Source organism: Watersipora subatra, chromosome 9 (assembly GCF_963576615.1).
Source record: "Watersipora subatra chromosome 9, tzWatSuba1.1, whole genome shotgun sequence".
Classification (NCBI taxonomy): domain Eukaryota; kingdom Metazoa; phylum Bryozoa; class Gymnolaemata; order Cheilostomatida; family Watersiporidae; genus Watersipora; species Watersipora subatra.
In genome coordinates, this window is record NC_088716.1 from 47,608,641 (window position 1) to 47,631,316 (window position 22,676).

The 22,676-nt window shown below is 38.5% G+C and overlaps 1 protein-coding gene and 1 pseudogene across 1 annotated transcript; both read right to left on the bottom strand.

The window, feature by feature from the left end:
• Positions 1-300: 300 nt before the first annotated feature.
• LOC137405151 (uncharacterized) lies at positions 301-1,176 on the bottom strand. The gene has a single exon (XM_068091377.1). It carries the CDS (start codon positions 1,174-1,176, stop codon positions 301-303), a length of 876 nt encoding a protein of 291 aa, XP_067947478.1.
• A 12,003-nt stretch (positions 1,177-13,179) lies between these two features.
• Positions 13,180-17,374, bottom strand: LOC137405152 (uncharacterized; annotated as a pseudogene).
• Positions 17,375-22,676: the final 5,302 nt, after the last annotated feature.

Here is a 22,676-nt window from a genome sequence, read left to right on the forward strand (position 1 = left end):
AGCTCAATGCAACTTGGCAGCCCCAATAAAGTTGCCATGTTTGTATCAGTTTTTACGACTATAAACTCTACTGTATGATACTTATTGCTAACATCCACCAGTAACATAACCCTGCCTAATACATCAAGTGCATGTCCACTAAAAGATACCAATGATCTAGCATGCTTGACAATTGTCACCTGACTATTTACGCTGGCTAGCACAGTCTGTGAAATTACATTACATGATGCTCCCGTATCCACTTTTAATCGTAATGGCTTACCATTGCACTTAGCATTGATTGTCCATTCTCTTACGTCATTAAATGGCAAATGCAATGTCTCCGGTATTAACATTGTCAGGTTCCGATACCTCATTGGCAGTGTTGTTACTGTTATCTCGTGTAGATAAGCATGCAGTGGAAAAGTGATTTTTACGAGAGCATTTTCTGCATACCTTTCCGTAAGCTGGGCACCTCCCTCGTTGATGTTCCATAGCGCAGTATTTACAGTTCTTTATCGTTTGTAACGGTCCAGTTCTATATTGTCTATCTGATTGTGGGTTTGGGCTTTTGCTCTGTGACAAGGATACTTTCTGTTGTAGGGGTACGACACTTCGTATGGCATTAACACCATCTGTCAGGTGGTTCCTTTCTCTGAGGTATTGCTTTGTAGCCTCTTTACGTTGGCATACTGAGATAACCTCCTGTAATGTAGGATTGCCTGGCAAGTTGAATATATCCTCACGAACCGACTTAGACGATATACTTGCTACAATTCTGTCCACTAGCGCTTTGTCTTTCTCATCAGCATGGAATTCACGTGTTATGATGAGATCTCTCATCGCTGTCACAAAGCTTTCAAATGGCTCGCCTTGCTTCTGAACTCTGCTGTGAAAATTGAATCGCTCAAAGACTGTCTTTACTTGAGGGTTGAAGTGTTCAGTGAACGCTTTCTTTACTTCTGCAATGTCTTTTCGGTCTGCTATGTTCAGTGTCCAAAATATTTCTTGGCCTTGTGCGCCAAGCAGCGTCAATAAAGTCGCAACTTGTATTTCTCCATCCTTTTTAGTCTTTTCTGTTGCTATCAGGTAAAAATCATATTGCTCAAGCCATGCTTTCCAACTTCTACTAGTCTCGCTGGGATTGTCTGTAGAATTTACAAAACTTGCCAGCGGCTTGAGCCCTTCTTCTGCCATGTTTTCTTTTTGTTCCACTCAAAAATCCCACTCCTGACACCATATCATAATGCCAGTATTTGTTAGTTAATAATGTTATATTGTATGTGAACTGTATGCATAGGATGTATATAAGTAACTGGCAAACATAGCTAGCCCAAACATAGCAAGCATAAGTAATCTTATAATAATAGGATAAGCTGACTCAGCTACTGTAGGGCTGGTAGAGTCATTAACCTTCAGTGTGAGCACACACTGTGACACCATACCAGACGAAGGTCATTCAACTCGTGGGCAGCCCTCCACTCTGTGTGAGCCCTCACATCAAAAGCAACCTTCTTTGCTTTCTGTCTGCTTTCTAGAAGCAGCCCTCAACTGATTGCCAAAAGCAGTCACTGACCGGTTATCAGAACTGGCCACTACGCTATTTGTTGCGGAGCGACCATCAACAGCTCTTTGGGAAATTAACTTTCCTTCACTAGGTTCAGCACAGAACCATAGTCGGCAGTGTACGCTTGGTCATGTGTCACTGCCCATTCATAAACTAACCCGAGCAGCCCCTCATAAAACTTGGTTCTGAAGACCATGTCTCCGAGTGCTACCCCTAGTCTACCGCCGGACGGCTCCAGGCAGTCCAGGTATATACCAACTGTCTCTTCGGCCTCAAGCCAGCAGCTGACAAAATGACACCATGCTTTCTGTTGAGGCATGGCATACTCAGCAGTCAGAACCGCCTTCTCAGCGTCCCACTAGGAGGCCTTGCCCACTCTCATGCATCAATGCACTCTGGCAGCAGTGTCAGAGAGCATGTACACAATTAGCGTGCGCGAAGCAATCTGCTCTAGCTCACACAGCCGCTCATACTGTGAGAGCCATGTGGTTACCGCAACCGCGCTATCACTGGTAAATGACTGCATCTGATAGCTCAGCCTTTCCAGTATAGGCACTCATACCTGTATGGCCAAATTAGCCAAAAAGGCAGCATCGAGCACCAAAGGAACTTGTCCGGCACCCCCCCAGCTGCGCCTGCACCTTTCGGTGGCTGATCCTTTCTGCATTTCTGAGATGGCTCCGCCTTCTGGCTGCTCCCTGGCTTACTCATCACCCTTCCTGCTTGCTTCAGCTCAGCTGAGTTGCATCAATTTACCAACAAAGAAAAACAATAAAGCGAAATAGCTTGAACAACCGGTCACAATGAGCCTTGTTCCCACGGTAGAGAGCAAGGGGGATAGAATGACAAAGGTGCCCAAGAAGTGGCTTGGGCATTGAAAATTGAGTGAAGGTGAGACTGTGAGTATGCCTGCTGCCATTTTCACCGACAAAATTCTTGAGGATACTATATGATTGGCATATCTGCCACACCGTTTGGGCGACGAAAGGACGTTGTAACTTGCACAGCAAGTCCAGAGTGACTTGTCGCCGGAGCAGCTAGGTTAAGTGCAAGCTGGCTGGCTGTAAAACCTGCCAGTACATCGACCCGGCTCTGAAAGGTGAGAACCTCGTGAAAACAGGCAGCTTGAGTGTTGAGGGGAGCTGGTGCCGGGGGGCTATAGATGGTCACTATGGCGGCCAAGTATTCCTGTTTATGGTGGATTGCGGGCTATCTTGTTTTGCTATCTGGTGTAGCTTGCTAAGTGACTTGGCATGTGAAAGCACCCTGTGTGGAGATTCTGATTGAAAACGCAAAAACTGGACAACGCCAAGCTTACCGCTAGTTTCAGTTATTTCTGCAAATATACATTGTTATTTTGAGAAAGAGACAATTAATTACGTTTTGCTCATAAGTTACAACAATGGCTATTGTTTATGTTAAGGAAAAGGTAAAACTACAAAATAACGTTCATTAGGTTGCTATGTATTGGCTCGTAACTGCCTTCACAGGAATTACTTCTAAGCAGCCAAGTTGAAAGTAAGCACATCCTTACCAGAAATCAACGGTGACTATATCTACGAAATAATGAATGATAATGAGTTCTTGTTAAGTAGCAGCTGCTAGTCAGAACTTTTTCAGTAGCACTTGCTAGCTGTTGGTTTTTAGTTAACACTTGCTAAATGGTTCTCTCTAATTAACAATTGCTAGTTGGTACTTGCTAGTTAAAACTTGCTAGTTGGTACTTGACTAGTTAACACTTGCTAGTTGGTACCTGCTAGTTAACACTTGCTAGTTGGTTCTTACCAGTTAAAACTTGCTAGTTTTTTTCACTGAGTAGTGGGCACTTGCTAGTTAAAAATGCTATTTAGTACTTGCTAGTTTCCACATACTGACATAAAACAGAGTGACCAGCTAAAGCTTTCAAACAATTTAAAAACATTGAAACTGCTTTAGTTCTTGGACTACTAAAATGCACACTGTTGCACAGCTGCTGTAAGTATGCCAAACAATGTAGTCTAGATTGTCAGAGGCTACTTGTAGATTTGCAACAAATTTAACTTTGCAACGACATGACAACCAGATTACTACTTTTTAAATATAGTGGAAGAAAGAAGATGCAAAGAAGAAAAAAAAGAAACCAATTGTGTCATTACCTCAAGGCTTGTCACTTGACATTCAGATCGAAAAGTATTTGGTCCAGAAGGTGTGTGAGCCTGATTTGCAAAACTCTGCAGAATAAAAAAATAAGGTATAGTATGTAGTCCTTTTACAGAATCAGAAAGTTCCAAACATACAAACTATATTTTAATGATTTGCAGGAGTATAAAGTCATATCATACTAGAGTATGAACTACTACATGCATTTATTGTAGGAGTATAGAGTGATATCCTACTAGTAGTATGAACTACTACATGTATGTATTGTAGGAGTATATAGTCATATCCTACTAGAGTATGAACTACTACATGTATGTGTTGGTAAATTATCTGTGCCAGCTACTCAGAATACTATCAGCTTTTACAAATATATAGTGAGTTACTTATTAAATGCACAAAGGCAACTTATTTTCTAACAAGATGGAAATAACCTGCAGAAGACTCACCTGAGATCTAACAACTGTTTTCTGCTCTTGATGTACAGTCACTACAAAAGTTACACAAATATTCTATACAGAACTATTTGGGTGACACTCGTAAATACACTTAAACATGTCTCAAGTGTTATGCTGGTAGTACACAAACCCTACTAAAAAAATTCATGTAGTTAACTGTTTACTAGCAGGAAGCTCAGCGTTGCATGGTTACACGCTACACATTTTTTCAAGATATTAAACAGCTTAGAAACAGAGGCAGGTAGTGTAGCTGCCAATGGCTAAGTTCCTTTATCCAATAAGTTTGGGTATCTTAAAGGTTGACTTGCAACAAAATTCACATTACAGTTATTTGGTATCAAAAGATTCACCATGTCTTATTCTGTTGCGTTGTAGGTGCCAAATACGTGGAAATGTGATTACAAGCTCTTAAAAGCTCAAAAACGAAAAACCGCCTTAGATTGGAATATGTTTATTTCTCTGACGTAGTCATTACAGTTTGGTTATTGTCTTGTCACGTGATGTTCTCACGTGAATTGAAAGGCTTATAAAAAGCTCAATACAAAACTTATCGTTGCACTAGTTTATGACAAACACTTCGGGTTTTACCGAAGATCTTGTATCAAATATAAATGCTCGCTACTTTATAGTTTTGTTTCAGCATTATTCAATCGTCAAGTCGTAATCTGATCACGTGAACCAATACTTCGCAAATATTTTTTGCAGCACTTTTCGATTACCGCAGGTGACCAACAGACTCGTCATGATTATCAGACATTGATATGTACTCCTTCGAGCTAAGGTTAAAAAGTTTAACGAATTTTTACGGTAAGTTATAAAATATCAGTGCTAAAAAGCTACAGCATTACAATGACGATAAAACAGACGCGTAAAAACAATAGACATGGTTTTATTGAATGCGTGAAGTATATTTGTGAAAATATTTCGACGAATGAGGTTGCATGAAAGTGTAAACAGAAACCATCCTGTAACAACTACGTCTCATTTGAGCCGTTTTGGAAAGCGAATCCAAACTACGGCGGTCTCATGTGGCTGCGATTAACTGTTCATTTTTTAGCTTTTAAAAGCTTGTAATCACATTCCCACATATTTTGCACCTACAACACAACGGAGTAAGACATGGTGAATCTTATGATACCAAATAACTGTAATGTGAATTTTGTTGCAAGTCAACCTTTAAGCTAGTCTTAGGTCTTAGTCTAGTTCTTACGATAATAAGAGCAGGGTTCAAAGTTGATCTATGTTCAAAGTTTGCATCCGAAGCAGCTCCGCTTATAATTATGCTTCTAAACGTCACGTTACACTAGTAAGTGTAACAGGCTAATTAGTGAGCTAGAAACTGGCCAATAGTACTTTTGTACACACTGAGCGCATGTTTGCACATGCGCTCGTTCACGAAAAAGCTGCCATATTTGTAGAAAACAATCTTTTTTCTTTTATTTAATAGTACTTTTTGGTGTTGTTTTGATACTATAATAACAAAATTGTAAACAAAAGCATCATTTTCAAAAGTTCATTGCAAAAGCTTTGTGTTTTTAACGATAAAATTGTCTATAGAGATGGCCGACAATGATAAAATGACATCACAAAACAACGAAGGATATGGGCAATTATCAACAATAATTTAGCTTTAATGTAGTGGTTTTTGTGCCTGTCTGTAGACTTAGACATTTTGAGTTCAAATCCAATATGATGCGCACTTTTCATGGTAGATGAAAAGTGCTTTTCATCTACCTTTTGATCTTTTTTTAGATTTGAATGGCTATAAATAGATAAACAGACAGACACTTTAATCTATCTATATAAATCTCAATGTTTGTCTGTCGTCATACCTGCCAACTCTCACACATTGAGCGTGAGATTCACGCAATAACCCCAAAGGAAAAATGAAAATGCGTGAGAATTGCGTGAGATTTTTGCCCCAATTTCCACAATTTTATATATACTATCATTGATACATCAATTGCCCAAAACCAAATCTTAAGCAGTGCCCCACTTTTGGGTTGGCAGGCCTGTCTGTCGTTCATCTGTTTCTCTAGTTATAGCAGTAAAGTTTTAGCAACAAAAGATCACCTTTTTACTGGATTAGAACTCGCGACATTCAAATCACAAGTTTACCAACAATTCTGCATAACCACAAGGCTAAGCCATTCTTATCATTCCCGTCGTTCTTAACAAATATTGTATATCCTTTGTCGTGATTACACATGCTAAAAATGCACGTTTTACTAGTACCTAGTTGAATGCCTGGCATTGCTCGGGTAATGAAAAAGTCTCTGCACAGAAAATTAATCTTTATTTAATATATAACAACAGTTACCGTTCTCGTTTTCAAACTTGTTATCATGAGAAAAATGTATTGTATAGTAGAAATTCAGAGAAAAATAAAAAAAAACTGTAAAGGTGTTAAAATGTGAATGTGTTACTGTAGTTGCCTAAAGTAGCTTTAGTGTATTTGGTGGTTATGATCTTGCAAAAAAATGTAACATTACAGTGTGCTACATGCAGTACGTATCGTGGAGAGTACTTACCTTTAAGATAGGCGGATAATATATACATTGAATTTATCTAAAATGAATTTAGCTTGTTAAACGCATGCTTACAGCTAAATTTTAGTATGTATTTTAGTAAACTTCAACTTCGTCATGGGCTAAAACTTTATCACTAATCTGTTTCCGAATTTTTTTTCAATGTAACTTACAACGAATAACGTTGAACTGAGATAGCGAGCATCGTATATCTCTTTCAGGAGTTGTGGGGAAGATTTTCAATCAGCTATAGACGAACCGACGAATGACACACTTTACGATTTATATATAGTTACATCAATATTACCTTTCGCGTTTGATATTTTTTTGAAATTTTTTCAAACTTTTTTTTACCATTACCTATTTTTTTAATTGGTGATTTTCAAACATGCTGTTTAAATTTGAAATGTGCCATTACACTCATATTACGGTTTCGGTGAATCTTTAAAGATAAATGTTTTTCAGGTGGACATTTGATTTTAAATTCTCTTTTCGTTTGGTCAGACAAAGTATCAGAAAAAAAGTCTGCTATCTCATTTTTACTCTTGTACCAGTATCGAGAAGTACCAGTATCGAGAAGTATCAGTATCATCCATCAAAACTTTGAATACAACGAGCTTCTGCTGCAACAGTAACCTTGTTTATACACAAACTTCCTTGTATTCAGCATTTATTTTTTCTCTTAATTTATCTGAACTGCAGTTTAGAAGTTAGAATGGCAAATGTTGTATATATTAAATAAAATTAAGTTTTCTGCGCAAAGACTTTTTCTTACCCAGGAGGCGCTGAGCACTCATCTAGTTTGTATATACCAGGTATATAAATCCTGTGCAAATAGTCCTTAGCGTTTTTTGTTTCATTTGTCTGTTCATTAGTTGTTGATATATTAGCATCTATATTTAGCATTTACTGAAGTGTATTCAGAAAATATATAACATAATAAAAAATATCTCATCTCTAACAAATGTAGAACTACAGCTGCAAACTAGATAAATTTTGAGTTGAAATAGAGGTGTTCACAAAGTTCACAAAAATCTACATTTGTTTTTGTTTGATTTGGCAAATACCAACTTTAGATATTCTTTCCAAGTCTAAAAAAACATACATTGTTTACATATGTTTTTATAACAAAATATATTTATAAATCTATGTTAAATATGGTTCAAATATAACAATTGCAACATGTTCTTTTAGGACTAGATTTTTTACTTTTCTAATTTTGGTAACTGAAAAGCTATAAATTTCCTAATGTGATGAAATGTTTACAAGAGCTATTATATGCTAAAGCAAAAAACTCATAGGGGCCATTCACCTGTGTGTTGTGTTTGACAGATCCTTTGATATGAGTCTGCCGTTCTTGGATTGTTGCCCGTATAGTGCAAATCAGCCTACAAAATATAGATAAAAAGGTGATGGGGGCTATGGAGAACCACACTCTTGCACTGACCTTTTCTAGACACACTCACAGACGTGAATAGAAACTGGTACAGTAGAATGTGCAAGAGCTATTGGTTAAGGTCTACCAGCTGATAAGAGAGCTACATAGGCCTACTATCCACAGACTATACTGCAGAGCATACCATAATAGATAACGACTAAGTGTACAAATACACTGCGTGGCCTAAATACCTTGAATCAGCACTTTGAGAGATGATTTAAAGATAACACTGGTTTTGCTTCAGCCAGTATATCTAATGTGCAGTAATAGCGGACTACACGCTACTACCTAATGCTATGCTCAGAATAGTCATATCAAAGCTTATGAGTTATTTGATCATATGACTTTCTGTTTTTACTGCCTACAAACCACAACCTGGCCTTTATATCAGTCAGTTGCTGCACAGGTTTTGAAAAATACAAACAATATCTGCTGGCATCACACCATTCACTTATTTCACTTCTTAACTCACAGACACAACAGTGAGGAGGGCAGCTTCATCTTGCTGTGAGCTGGGGAAGATGCATAGCATGTATTACAACATATATATGTTAGCAATCAGCTTTAGAGACTTGATTTTGGTCTACTGAAAGTGATATTCCTGAAAGTTTTGTATAAAATCTATTTATCTTTCTGTTGCTGCAGTAAGTTTCAAAATATATCAGGAAAAAAGTGTTTATTCAACTTTTTGTATGTCGACAATGTGCCTGAATGTACAGTTCAGCACGAATGCTCAGCAAATGGGACAGTCAGGTGCAGAGCTCAATGAGATAGATTTCTAATAAATTCTAATAGATATAGATCAACAATACACAAATATCTAGACAATGTGCTCAATATGGTACCAAAACGACGAGCTACTTTCACTATAAAATGGTGTGTATGTACAGAGAGTCCTCGGATTAGGCTGGTGCCAACTTACACCGTTTCATCATTCTGCCTTACACAGTTTAGAACCTGCCTTACACAGTCACCCAGTTTTGGGAGCATGGCTGACAAATTTCGCTTTGTTGCTCGTATTGAGTGAGAGAAGTGGCATCACTTCATACATTCAGTCTCAGTGCTTATGTCAATTTAGTTGCACCTCAAGAATGGATTAAGAGTTGTAACCCAAAGACTCCCTGCACTTTAAAAGCATTTCTCTGTCTCACCTGCTCCACAGAAGATGCTACATCTCCACTACCTCCAAGAAATATTGATGGTGTCACTTGAGTTGCTGTAAAGTACAAGTGTTGCCATGTAAGCAAACCATTATAACAATAATTTTCACATATCTTTTAAGACCAAATAAAACTAATGAATGAAATCAAGCCTTCAAAGATGAGTATGATGTTTTATTTACATGATGAAAGCAATGGCTGTGTGTTTTTAAGGGCATTGTTGAGCAAAACATTGATTCTGTGATCTTGGCTAGATATGCCTGGGCCCAGTAAAAACCTCGACAACTGGAGGCGTGACCAGTTGCAATTTAAAGTTAGACACCATTCCTGTCATCACCGGGGTAGTTGAGGGTGCTTTTCTAGGAACTGAACTATAATTTCCTGTTCACAGGTCAAGTGCTCTAGACTGGTAGGCAATGGCTGCTCCCTACCAATTAATGCCAGCCAGAATATTCTGCCAAATTAAAATAAACATACAACTCTCATCCGCCAATGCTTTTGCTCTGAGTATGTTTATGATCACTGCAACGGAGATTTCTGTCAGCCGAAGAAGGTTATTGCAAACAGATAAAGCGCTTATAAGCTTATGACTAAGATGTGGGCTGTGACTATAGTAGTAGCTAACTAGGCAATAGTAGCCAGTAAGTGTACCTACACTGCTCAGCTTGAGACACCCGGTGTCTTACTTTCAGTCCTGTATCTTGTTCTTCTTGTTCAATACCATCGTCACGTTTCTTCGTTTTCTTCTAAAGTTCATAATTATTAGCCATTTTTAAACTTTTTAGTCACCATATGCAAGAAACTACAGATTGTAAATGATGGAGTGTAGACTCTAGGTGACTACGAACCTACGAACATGTTTTTTTATTGATTGTTTACTACGGAGTATAGATTGCAGACCATAAAGTTTAGGCTATAGTTGATGGTAATCATATCACCAATAGGGCGTTTTGTACACATACAAATAGAATTCTACCAGATTCCTTAATCAGATTCTACACCAGCAGCTTTGTCAACTGAAAGTCACATCACGATATTCTTTCTACCACTCTGTACAACGCTATAATTAAAAACTAGATTACAGCCATCATATTGCGCGATTAATATTGTAAATAATATCAATAAACATCGTGTTGGCAGTATTAATGCAGCCAATACCTGATATTACTGACGATGTCTCACAATGCTAACAAAACCTACTAATGGTTATGACACTTATCATTATTAAAAATATGAGATGATACTTAAATACTTAGTAGTGAGTGACTTGTACGTAAAAAGTAATCTTCACTTACTGAGCGCTTTTTGGTTCTCTTTATCCGAGGACAACAATCAAAAAGACGACAACGTGGGGCCATTTTAGCGTCTTTCAATTTGCGGCTTAGGATTTACATTATTTGCCACTTTTGGTTCTAGTACAGCACCACATAGAAATATCAGTATTCTGTCATACACTGCACAAGTACTTATGCGTTTGCTGAATAAATGAATTTCATTGGCTAGCTTCATTAAATGGATAGGTATATAAGCTAGCATTCAAAGGTAAACACAGTGTATGATTGTAGTACAGGATTACATGTCTATGGGGCTGCGCTAAGAAACGTATTTTTGGGAAATTCCAACACTGCTTGAGTGAGTTCAGTCCTCGTCCATTGTTCATGTAGTGGTAATGACAATGCTGTAGTTAACAATTCTGCAGAACTGTGAAGGACTCTCCTGGGATTGGAATTCCTTTAATAACTAATTAGTCAAATATAGGGATATTTTAATGAACATCTAACGCAAAAATAAGGCAATGGTGGTCAAAAAGGAACATTATGTAGAATTAGTAGGGGTGGAAAGTATGACAGGCATAATTATACCTAGGTATGTTTGGAGATGTAGTCACAGGCAGACCGTCAGATTTAGGATAGTATATCATTTTATCAACAAAACCTGTAGCTTTACATCAGATGCGTCGCAGCACACGTTGACTATTCCTTGTTAGTTCCACATGGGAATCAAAAAGGTAATTGCTACTGACATCATTTCAAATGATGTTTTTTCAATAATAAGATAGTATAACAATATCAACATAATTTGTGAAACTGAGCATTGACTTGTTTTACTACCTACAAACTCAAATAACAAACAACTAGTTTTTAATGTTGTATTTTAGTACACAATTTTCGCTAGCTGAGTGTAAAACCAGCTGAACCAGCTGTTTTCTATATGCAGAGAGAGTCTTTTAATAATCACACTTTGCTTTTTAAGTAATGATTCAAAGGTCAAGTTTAACAGATCATGTAATGTAACTAAAAACAAAAGTTACTCCAAAATATTTTAATAATTACCTTTTAATAATTTAAATTTTATCACCACTCATTATTTAACAGCTACGAAGAGTTCATCCTTAGTAAAACAAGTTCTGTTATAAGTTGAAGTATATTTTTACATGAAAAAAATATTAATTTTAGTTAAAAGCTGAACTGGCAGTCTCAATGCTCACTTGTTTTTGTTAGCAGTTGGTTGTAATTATAGCAGCTTATTATCACTGAACTAATAATACCTTGACATGACTATTGCTGTAATAATGTGGAAATATTAAACTTTATAACGGTAAGGCTCTTTTTACCACTTCAATTGCACTCTAGCAGTCATATATTAGCCCAGTTATGCCAAGGTTGGTGACCTACAATGTTCAACGGTTGACTTATCTTGCTGAAAATATGTACTTTTTACAACTAAGGTGAACGCATGAACACCAATTAAAGTAGATCGATTCAAAACAGCAAAATATTATCCTACAATCTTAAAAATCTAAATATATAGGTTGCATTGAAAACCATCATGTTCTATAACTAGGCCGCACTACACTATACTTAGATCAGAAGATACAAAGAATATAGAAAACTTATCCCCATGTACCACCTTGCACATTTACCATTTTCCTAAAAGGCATATACTTTTGTGGACCCTGTAGCAGTTCACGCGGTCTGCTATGTACATATGTGTACACCCGACAAGCTAATTGTTATGTAATTGCACTTGAGTGCTGTAGCGAAGTGTTTGTGGTGAGCGTTCGATTTCACTGGTGTTTATTTATATATATATTCAAACTTCCATCAACGCTGGCTAATAAGTAACATTGTGAAATCTACAATAACATGTTAATTACGAATAAACACAAGGAAGTTTAAAATCCAGTAAAATAGATATCAACAGTTGCTGAATGAATGTCATTTAAAAGCTCAAAATAAAAGATTATAATAGTAGCTTAAACACAAAATAAAAGATTATAATAGTGGCTTAAACAAAACGAACCTTTGGCTTTCTGTCACGTTAGCTTGCCATAGTTTCTGATAATAAAATTCTATGTATTCAACACTTTATTTGCGTTTCAAAGCTAAGCATAATAAGTTTCATTCAGCTTTTAGTGGCTGCAGACGGTTGCTAACGCAACGATCTTTCCCTTAGTCTAAACGGTAAACAAGTCCCCACCCCCCATTGATCGTGGTCCGAGGCAGCGGGTCTGTCAAACTCATTAGCCAAGTGATCAAACGAGCGAGCGCTAACTACTGAATATAGATTCTGTATGGATATATGTACACAAATTTGTGGTTGATCAGCCGCCTAGCCTACTATTATTACGGAATTTAATTGACTGATAAACAACACACAATAAAGTCCTTGCTAAAACTATTTTAAAACTGATTTATTTATTTAAGCAGAGTAGTATAGCAGTGGTTATAGTATTAGGAAAAATACAAGTTAAACAGATTTCAAGTTAGCTACACTCCCACCTTAATTTTTCCTTTGCAAAATTTATCAAAAGTTTTAGTTTTATTATAAAGTGGTTCTAACGTAATTTATAGCATTTTATAGCATTACAGGATCTGCATGCTGTGGAAGTTGGATGGAGGTGACGGTCGTCTCACTCATCTCTTTGGAGCAGTACTAACTTTTGAATGGGTCTTTCTAAGGTGGAGCTTTTCGTAATGCTCTTCCCCTTGCTGTCAATGCCTCGGTTGGACATCTTTATCTTCACTTTTCTTATTTTGCTATCTGTGCTGGCAATCGTCTCCTCAACCATTCCATAAAGCCACTGATTCCTCGGAGTGTTTTCGTCTGTTAACATAACTATGTCACCTTTCTGAATATTGGGTTTTGGGTTCTGCCACCTTTGTCTTTTCGTGATTCTATTCATGTACCCGGTTTTCCACAATGTCCAAAACTCTTCAGCAAACTGCTGAACCTTTTGCCACATTTTCCTGCTATAAATGTCTGTACTTCCAAAGTTTCCTGGTGGCGAAGTCACCTCCTTTGCTTTTGATGTGATTAGGTGGTTTGGCGTTAGAATTGGCACCTCTGGGTCATCCATGTGGTTGACTGCTATTGGTTGGCTATTAACAATGGCCATCGATTCATAGAAAGCTGTTCGAAGTCCTGTTGTGTCTAGTCTATTGTGGTATCTTCCGATGAGCATTCCGTCTAAGACAGCTTTCACGCTACGAATTTGACGCTCCCATACGCCACCGGCGTGGCTTGCCTGGGGTGCGGTGAACTTGAAAGTTATTTGTTTATCTAAGAGGAAAGTTCCTAGGGCAGATGTCCTCTTATTTAGAGACTGCAGTTCTTTTGAAAATTCATTGCTCGCTCCGAGGAAGTTGGTCCCTTGATCGCAGTATATAGTGTTTACTGCTCCTCTGAGGCAGATAAAGGTACGAAGGGCATTAATGAAGGAGTCGGTTGTCATGTCATTTAACAGCTCGATGTGTATGACTCTTGAATAAAGACATGTGATGAGCAGTCCCCATATTTTTATTTCTGATCGTCTTTCTTTTACAACAAATGGTCCGAAGCAATCTATCCCAATATTCAAGAAGGGTGGTGCAAGCTCGACTCTTTCTAACGGTAGGATTGACATTATTTGCTCCAAGGGTTTACCCCGTAATCTTTTGCAGGCAATGCAGTTACTCAGAACGAACTTCGTCAGTCTGGTTACACCTATAATCCAATATCCAGCATTTCTGACGGCACTCAGGGTATATGTTCTACCTTGATGATGCATGCTGTCATGATAGTGGCGTACGATCAAGGATGCTATGTGGGTGTCACGTGGCAAGATTATTGGGTGTTTTTCTTGGTAATTTAGGCTCTGCGAATTCTGTAGCCTTCCACCTACTCTCAGAATTTCTGTTTCATCGACGAATGGGTTTAGTTTAGACAGAGTGTGTTTTTTGCTCAGTCCCTGCCCACTCTTTATCAAGGTGTAAGAATCTTCGAAGTGATGCTTTTGAACTTCGCAGATGGTCTTGTTTTCGGAGGTGCGGCTGTCTTCTACAGAAATTGGTTTTATGGACCATGATTTAGTACAATTTTTTTTTAATGTTCCTAATTGTGCTAATAGAGCGCACGAGTCTGGTCCATGTTGAGAATTTAGCAAACCTAGTGACAACTGTAGTAGGCTGCCTGACGTTTGCAGTTTTTGACACTTTTAGGTTTTTTAGCTCGGGATCTTTTGGGTCTAGAACTTCAGAATGTTGCTGATTTGGCTTGTACTGATCAATGGTTGCAGCCTTCAGGAAATCGGGTCTAGAGAACCACGCCGAATCTGCCAATTGATCACATGGTTTTCCTCTCGATGCAATGTCTGCTGGGTTGCAGTGTTCCGGTGTGTGATTCCATTGTTTGATTTTTGTTTCAGAAGTTATGATCCTGATCCGATTGTGGACGAACGTGTTAAATCGTCTAGAGGCGTTAGATATCTAGCCTATAACAATTTTTGAGTTCGACCAGAAGAACTCATCGTATTTCATATCTAACTGCTCACGAAGCATTTTGCTAAGTTGTGTTGCCATGACGGCGGCCACAAGTTCCAGACGTGGTGTTGTAAATAAGCCTTTTGATGGTATCACTCTTGATTTTCCGACAAGAAATGCCACGTGTACATGACCATTGTCGTTAACCTGGCGGATATAAGAGCATGTTCCAATTCCAACATCACTTGCATCACAGAAGTGATGCAGTTCAGCTCTGACGACTTTACCGAAATCTTTTGGCTTGAAGCATCGTGGTATGTTGATTCGTTCTAATGCTGGCAGTTGGGAGGTCCATTTGTTCCTTTTAAGAGATATCTCTTCGGGTATTTGCTCGTCTCAGCTAACATTGGCTTTGTTTATTTCTTGCAGGATGTTTTTGCCAATTAAAGTGTACGGAGCTATAAAACCAAGGAGATCGTACAATTGGCCAACGATCGAGAGGATTCCTCTTCGTGTGCTTGGTTTTTCCTAGATCTTGTTCACGAACTTGAATGTGTCGGACTACATCGACCACTGTAGGCCCAGGGTTCTTTGTTCGGGAAGTGAGTTTGCAAGTAGGTCTCTGTCGTGTACTGATCTTTCAGATTCGGGGAGAGATGAGAGGACTTCCACGCTATGGGATGAAAATTTGTGTAGTCTCATGTTACCCTTTTTACAAATTTCTCGAGATTCTGCAATAAGGCTAACGGCTTCTGTCTCTGAAGCTACACTGGTGATGCCATCATCGACATAAAAGTTGCGATTGAAAAATGCTGCCGCTCTCTTTGAAATGCTGCTATGATCTGTTGCAATCTTGCGTAATCCGTATGTGGCCACAGCAGGCGACGACTTGGCACCAAATAGGTGCACCTTCATTCTGTAGGTTTTTGGTTGGCCTTCTTCGTTGTACCACAGGAACCTTAGATAATCTCTGTCGTTAGGCGCTACCAAAAAATTATAAAACATTTTTTGAATATCGCAGCTAATAGCCACTTGCTCCCTCCTAAACCTGCAGAGTATCCCAAAGAGGGAGTTCATAAGGTCAGGGCCTGGAAGTAGGTGATCGTTTAGCGATGTTCCTTTGTACACAGCTTTACAATCAAAAACCACTCTTAGCTTTTGTTTTTGAGGGTGTTTTACTGCAAAGTGTGGCAGATACCATCGTTCTCCTGGTTTTGCATCTTCTTCCTGCACTGGCTCCGCTAGTTTTTCCTCTATCAGTTCATTCATAAACTTATGATAATCTGCCCTAAATTGAGGTTGTTTCTGAAACTTTTTGCTTAGACTTTCTTGCCGACTCTTGGCTTGCTCTATGTTGTTTGGGAGTATTGGTCGTTGTTTAAACGGAAGTGGCATCATGTAATTTCCAGCCTCCATAGTTGATGTATGCGCCTCTAAGAAGTTCATAAATTGGTAGTTATCTTGAGACAGCATATCACTCTCGACCTCGCTGGTATTTGTTTGATAGGTTGTGCATACCTTGTGTTTAGTTCGGCAGGTCTCCTCTACACCGAAAACGGCCCACCCGAGTTCTGACCTGAGCGCATAGGGCTTATTGTCTCCACCTTTGATAGCTTCTAGAGGGAAGAAGGCAGAAGTACAGTTGGCACCAATCAACAGGCTCATGGGGAGGTTCATTGGTGGTGGCAATTTGTCCGCTATCTTTTGCAGGTGAGGGTGATCCAATACGTTGGTGTGATTCGCAAACTCACCGGTCGAGTTTGGGATAGTTTCCCACTCATATGCTGATGGTAGTTTAACTTCTCCGCCGTTATAACCTTGAATGATGATGTCTCCGACCATGTTTATCTTACTCAGTTGTACTTCGCCAGTCATTGTTTCGATTTCGATGGGTTTTGTTCCTAGACTCCTCAGTCCTAGTTGTGTCGTGAGATCTTTGGTTATATAAGAATGGTCTGACGCTGAATCAAGGAATGCATAGATCAGAACTTCATTGAGCGGGTTTGAGGCTGAGGATACATACACTGGCATACCCATATTGAACAGCTTGTTTTGGGATGTCGTTCTTGTGTTTTTATTTGACAACTTAATTAAATCCGCACCCTGTAGATCTTGGTATTCCACCGGAGAAATGAGAGGACAATGCTCTGTGCTACTGGTTTTGTTGGAGTTGAGTGTCTGCGCCACTTGTGGTGAGTTGGTGTTTTTAGCTGCATTACCCGGAGTTTGCCAATAGTTTAAGTGAGCTGAAGCTGTTTGTTGGCATGGCGTTTCTGGGCCACATGTGTCCTGAATTGTAGTTTCGGTGGTCCGCATTTTGTTGCTCTTCATTCCAGTCTTCTTTTGTTTTATGTAGACTTGTGGCATGCCCTGGTCTTCTGCATTTGGAGCAGATGTTTTTTCCTTTACTGCTGCATCTGGCAGCCCCGTGACCAGGTTTAACGCAGATGTAGCACAGCATGTTATTAGCAATAAACCTCATACGCTGACTGTAGGGCTTTTCCCAAATCTTGAAACATTCTGCCACTTTGTGGCGGGGTCTTCGCAGTATAGGCAACTTCTCTCTGGTGTATGGTCAACGCTGTTTGTGGCTAAAGATCTGGTGTTATTGGGTCTTGGCCGTTTGTCATGTGCCTTCTCAAGATTTTGCATTAGAGGCTGTGAGCGCATTTCTGCTAAGTCGTCAACAAATGAAGCGAACTCTGCAAATTTAGGGTAACGCATTTCCTTTTTCCGTATACGGTGTGTCGTTGCACCCCACTTTTGATGCGCCCAGTCAGGAAGCACTCTTGCAAATCGGTCGTTGTTGAGTTCTTCGTCTAAGCTCGCTAGGCCTGGAATCGATTTCATGGCGTTACTACAGCTCTCCAGGTAGTCGGCATATCTCTGGAGGGCTGGCGTGTCGTTAGCAGAGATCTTTGGCCAAGTGTCGAGTTTGTTTTTCATTGAACGGGCCACGTCCAATTTGTTCCCGAATCGAGAGGTGAGTTTCTTTCGTGCATGTCGATAGCTCAGCTCCATACGAATCATAAATTGGCCATTTATGCATTCCCTAGCAGTTCCTTCAACATATTTTTTAAGGTATCTGATCTTTTCAGAGCCGTCTTCGATGCCCATTGAAGAAAGATAACCGTCAAAATCACACTCTCAGTCGTCGAACTCTAGTGCATTGCCGCTAAAGATTTCAGGTTCGATGTCAACCTTTCTAGATCTTTTTATTCCTTGCGTAATTTCATTTGCTAAAATGCGAATGGAATCGCTCTCTGATATCTCACTGTGAGCGTGAGATGCCTGATTGATCTTCTTTTTTTTTACTGGAAGTGCGTCGAGCCGGCTCCATATGCCCGTTTTTCTTGTTGGAGTTTCTGGAGGCGACTCTAGGTTCACTGGTTCGGTTCTTATAGGCTCTTCATACAGTGGCATACTCTGTTGGTAAGGCGTTGATTTAAGTAAGGACGCTCTTAGTGGTGGCTGCGCATTCAAACTGATTGGTGTTGTGAGTGTGGATGTTGCTCCTAGTCGCTGTTGCTGTTTAGGTTTCGGTCCCAACTCTTCTTCTATATTCCTTTCTGCAAGGTATTCTTCAAGTTTCCGCTGCTCTTCAAGTAGCCTCTCTTTGGCTTCCAAGTGTTCCTGTTCTCTAGTTTCTTCTTCTTCAGATGCCATACTCTGCTGTTGTTCCAGGATTCTTTGTGTAATCTTACTGGTTTCACCAATGAAGAATTCAAAGTGTTGTTTTATTTTCATTTCCACTCTATTATTAGATAGCTGAGACAATTTAGCGTAATCAGAGGTAATAGCTGAAGCCTTTGCTTCGATATCAGTTACGCATGCATTGAAAATTTCTGACAAAACAACACCTTTAAGACAGCTCTTAAAAATAACATCGACTGCTCTTAGCTCTCTATTTATGGGAGCATACAATGAAAATGCTAACTCATTTTTCTGGCTTTCTTTGCCAATTGCAGAAGCTTTGAAGGTACGAGTAGGCCTGGTTTTAGCTATGATTTTTACTTCACTTAATGAGTCAGCACTGGTTGTAGGCATGATTGGATCTGCTAATTGATTTTTAGGATTGTCATCTAGGTCAAGTAAGCTGTTGTTAACTCCAGCCATAATATGATCTATTTGATTTAAGAAGACAATTACTTAGCTTTATAATGAAAGACAGATTAGATCAACCACAAGTTCGTATACAATCTGAGTTAACTAAATTGAGCATACGCTGCTCGAGTCACAAAGCCAAATTATTTTCATGACCCGAACTCCGGACTAGTTTTGCCAGTTTTGAATGGGTCTGATCACGATAGGCTAAACGACCCAGACCACGATAGAGCAAAGGGAACGAGGTCACACAGGTAGTCAGGGAAAGAACGTTGATTCTAGGTTAATTAAAACACCAATAATATTAGAAGAAATACAAGTTAAAATTTAAGAAAAATATAATCACTGTCAATGCTAATTTATGAAGTTTATGGCATTTACTAAATAACTATTTTAATCAAGTGAAACTTATTCAACAGTTGAATGTCTCGGAGTCCGTTACTGAGTTTGGTGGTGCAGTCCTATATATTCCTCTCTGTAGTTCACGATATTCAATCTGGCTCGTTGGCTCTGTCTATAGTTTGCAATAATCAGTCAAGCTCGTTTCCTTGTCTGTGGTTTACAATATTCAATCTGGCTCGTTGGCTCTGCCTATAGTTTACAGTAATCAATCTGGCTCGTTGGCTCTGTCTTTAGTTTACGATATTCGATCTGGCTCGTTGGCTTTGTTTCGGTCTGGTAGATAACCACAAAGATTTCACTGTAGCAGTTCACGCGGTCTGCTATGTACATATGTGTACACCCGACAAGCTAATTGTTATGTAATTGCACTTGAGTGCTGTAGCGAAGTGTTTGTGGTGAGCGTTCGATTTCACTGGTGTTTATTTATATATATATTCAAACTTCCATCAACGCTGGCTAATAAGTAACATCGTGAAATCTACAATAACATGTTAATTACGAATAAACACAAGGAAGTTTAAAATCCAGTAAAATAGATATCAACAGTTGCTGAATGAATGTCATTTAAAAGCTCAAAATAAAAGATTATAATAGTAGCTTAAACACAAAATAAAAGATTATAACAGTGGCTTAAACAAAACGAACCTTTGGCTTTCTGTCACGTTAGCTTGCCATAGTTTCTGATAATAAAATTCTATGTATTCAACACTTTATTTGCGTTTCAAAGCTAAGCATAATAAGTTCCATTCAGCTTTTAGTGGCTGCAGACGGTTGCTAACGCAACGATCTTTCCCTTAGTCTAAACGGTAAACAAGTCTCCACCCCCCATTGATCGTGGTCCGAGGCAGCGGGTCTGTCAAACTCATTAGCCAAGTGATCAAACGAGCGAGCGCTAACTACTGAATATAGATTCTGTATGGATATATGTACACAAATTTGTGGTTGATCAGCCGCCTAGCCTACTATTATTACGAAATTTAATTGACTGATAAACAACACACAATAAAGTCCTTGCTAAAACTATTTTAAAACTGATTTATTTATTTAAGCAGAGTAGTATAGCAGTGGTTATAGTATTAGGAAAAATACAAGTTAAACAGATTTCAAGTTAGCTACAGACCCAACACTACACTCAACTATAATGTACTAGTATGACACTATGGCCAGAAATTGCAGTTTTTCTTACTTGACTTTGTTGGTCTAGCGCCAATCGTACACAATTAATACCTTGTGTCTATTGATCTATCTCCTTTCTGTATGATCAAAATTTGTCAAACAAATAATTCCTAGAAAATTACTTATGATGCATCATAGCGCACAACTTCAAAGCTCATAAATAAACTGTAATAAAAATTCATATTAAAACAAGATTAGTTATAGTAATGCCTACAGAAGACTGTTATAAGCTCTATGTTTATATGTGCTCAATCTGCCAATATTCTGAGCATATGAGCAAGTTTGAAGATCCCATATTTATACATCCATCATGTTTTTGAGCTGTGGTTATGAAAATTACACCAATCAGTTTGTATGTTTCATTTTTGGAGATTGAGCTGGCAGTAAATTCTTTTACACAAACTGGAAACTCTAAAAGATTGTTTGCTGAAAATAGCTATTCTCAAAAGTCATCTGTTTAGAACAGATAAGCTCTTTTATCATGGACAGGAATTTTGAACAAACAATTTTTATATAATCTAGTTAAAAACCTAGTGGGTTTAATATAATTATATAATAAAGTAGTTGTTTTTAGTCGGTATTTTGCAAATATTGCAAATGTTTTTGCCTATTTTCACAACTTAAATATGTTGATTAAACCAACTTGTAGTTCAAAGTTACATGTATCTGGGTTAGGACTTGGAAATTACATGTATCCGCTCTTAAAACCTAGAATTGTCATATCCCACCATGTTCGATTTTTTTATTTGGTAATGCGACCAAATTACCATATAAGATGTAATTTCACTTTCTTGGTCTTAGTGAATTTTCACTTCAAGGCTGGAGGCAAGATATTCATTTGCAAAATTTCTCGTCCTCGTGAATGGGATGGCTCTAAACTCCACATCCATGCTAAAAAATGGTAAGAAAAAGCTACCCGGCTTTGACAGTTGATATTCTTACAGTTACACAGGCAAACAATGTGTGCGGCAACAGACAAATGATGCAAGTTTGGCCCAGTCATTTTGTTTTCGGAAGATCCTTGGAGGTCCTAATATTGCTTATGCAACTTAAGTCAAAATATTATAATTTGATAACAGTAGAATTTTTAAGCTTGATCGAGCCATTAAAAAGGCCCACTCAGTAGCCAAATGGCGCTGAAGACATTGAGTGTACAACTTTAGAATCAAGCTTTCCAAGGATGCTGGCAATTATCCCAGTAGGTAACAAAACACCTATCTGAGATGATGATACACCAATTGTCGCAATGGTCAATATGTGATAGACTTCAAAAAGTTTCCTAACAAATACAAATAAGATATTGTGATACAGGAGTTCTTCCGTGTGATCAAAGCTAACTGGAAGACTACTTGGCTAACTGGACAGGCTACTTGACGGCACCTACTACATGCTGAAGGAAAAGTTCTTTATTTAAGGTGACTTAGTAATGCATGATAATCACGCTGTGATTTTTTAGGCTAGGCAAAGCTAAATTGTTAGTGTAGATCCTGAAGCGTATCAGGGCATTTAGAGATCCTTAGTATGATTGAGAAAGCTGTTTGGGATTGCTAAACACGCAAGATAAATAACAAATTCTGTCATTATAAAGGAGACTTTTGTCAAAATATTTAATTAGTTTTAGCAGAAGACTGGTGTTGACTGTTCAACATTGCCAATTATGCAAATAATTGAGAAAGCTGTTTTCAATTACTTTACTGCCTGACCTGAAATATTTGCAAATCTTCGCTACCGTGTAATTGTAAATATTGTGGTGGATCGTGTCCATCTACTAAACCGAGCCAAGCCGAGCCCAACCAATTAGAACAAGAAGGGGCCTACCTGCTATATCAGCTTAAACATTTGGGTTAGAGAGCAGAGCTGTTCTGGGCCTGTTCATTGCATGTGCTTAATTATTTCTGTACACTTATGAACAAAGCGGAAATACATGTATAAACTTATGCATCGAGTCTTATACTGGTAAAGTAAGTGAAGGTGGCATAAAACCTTT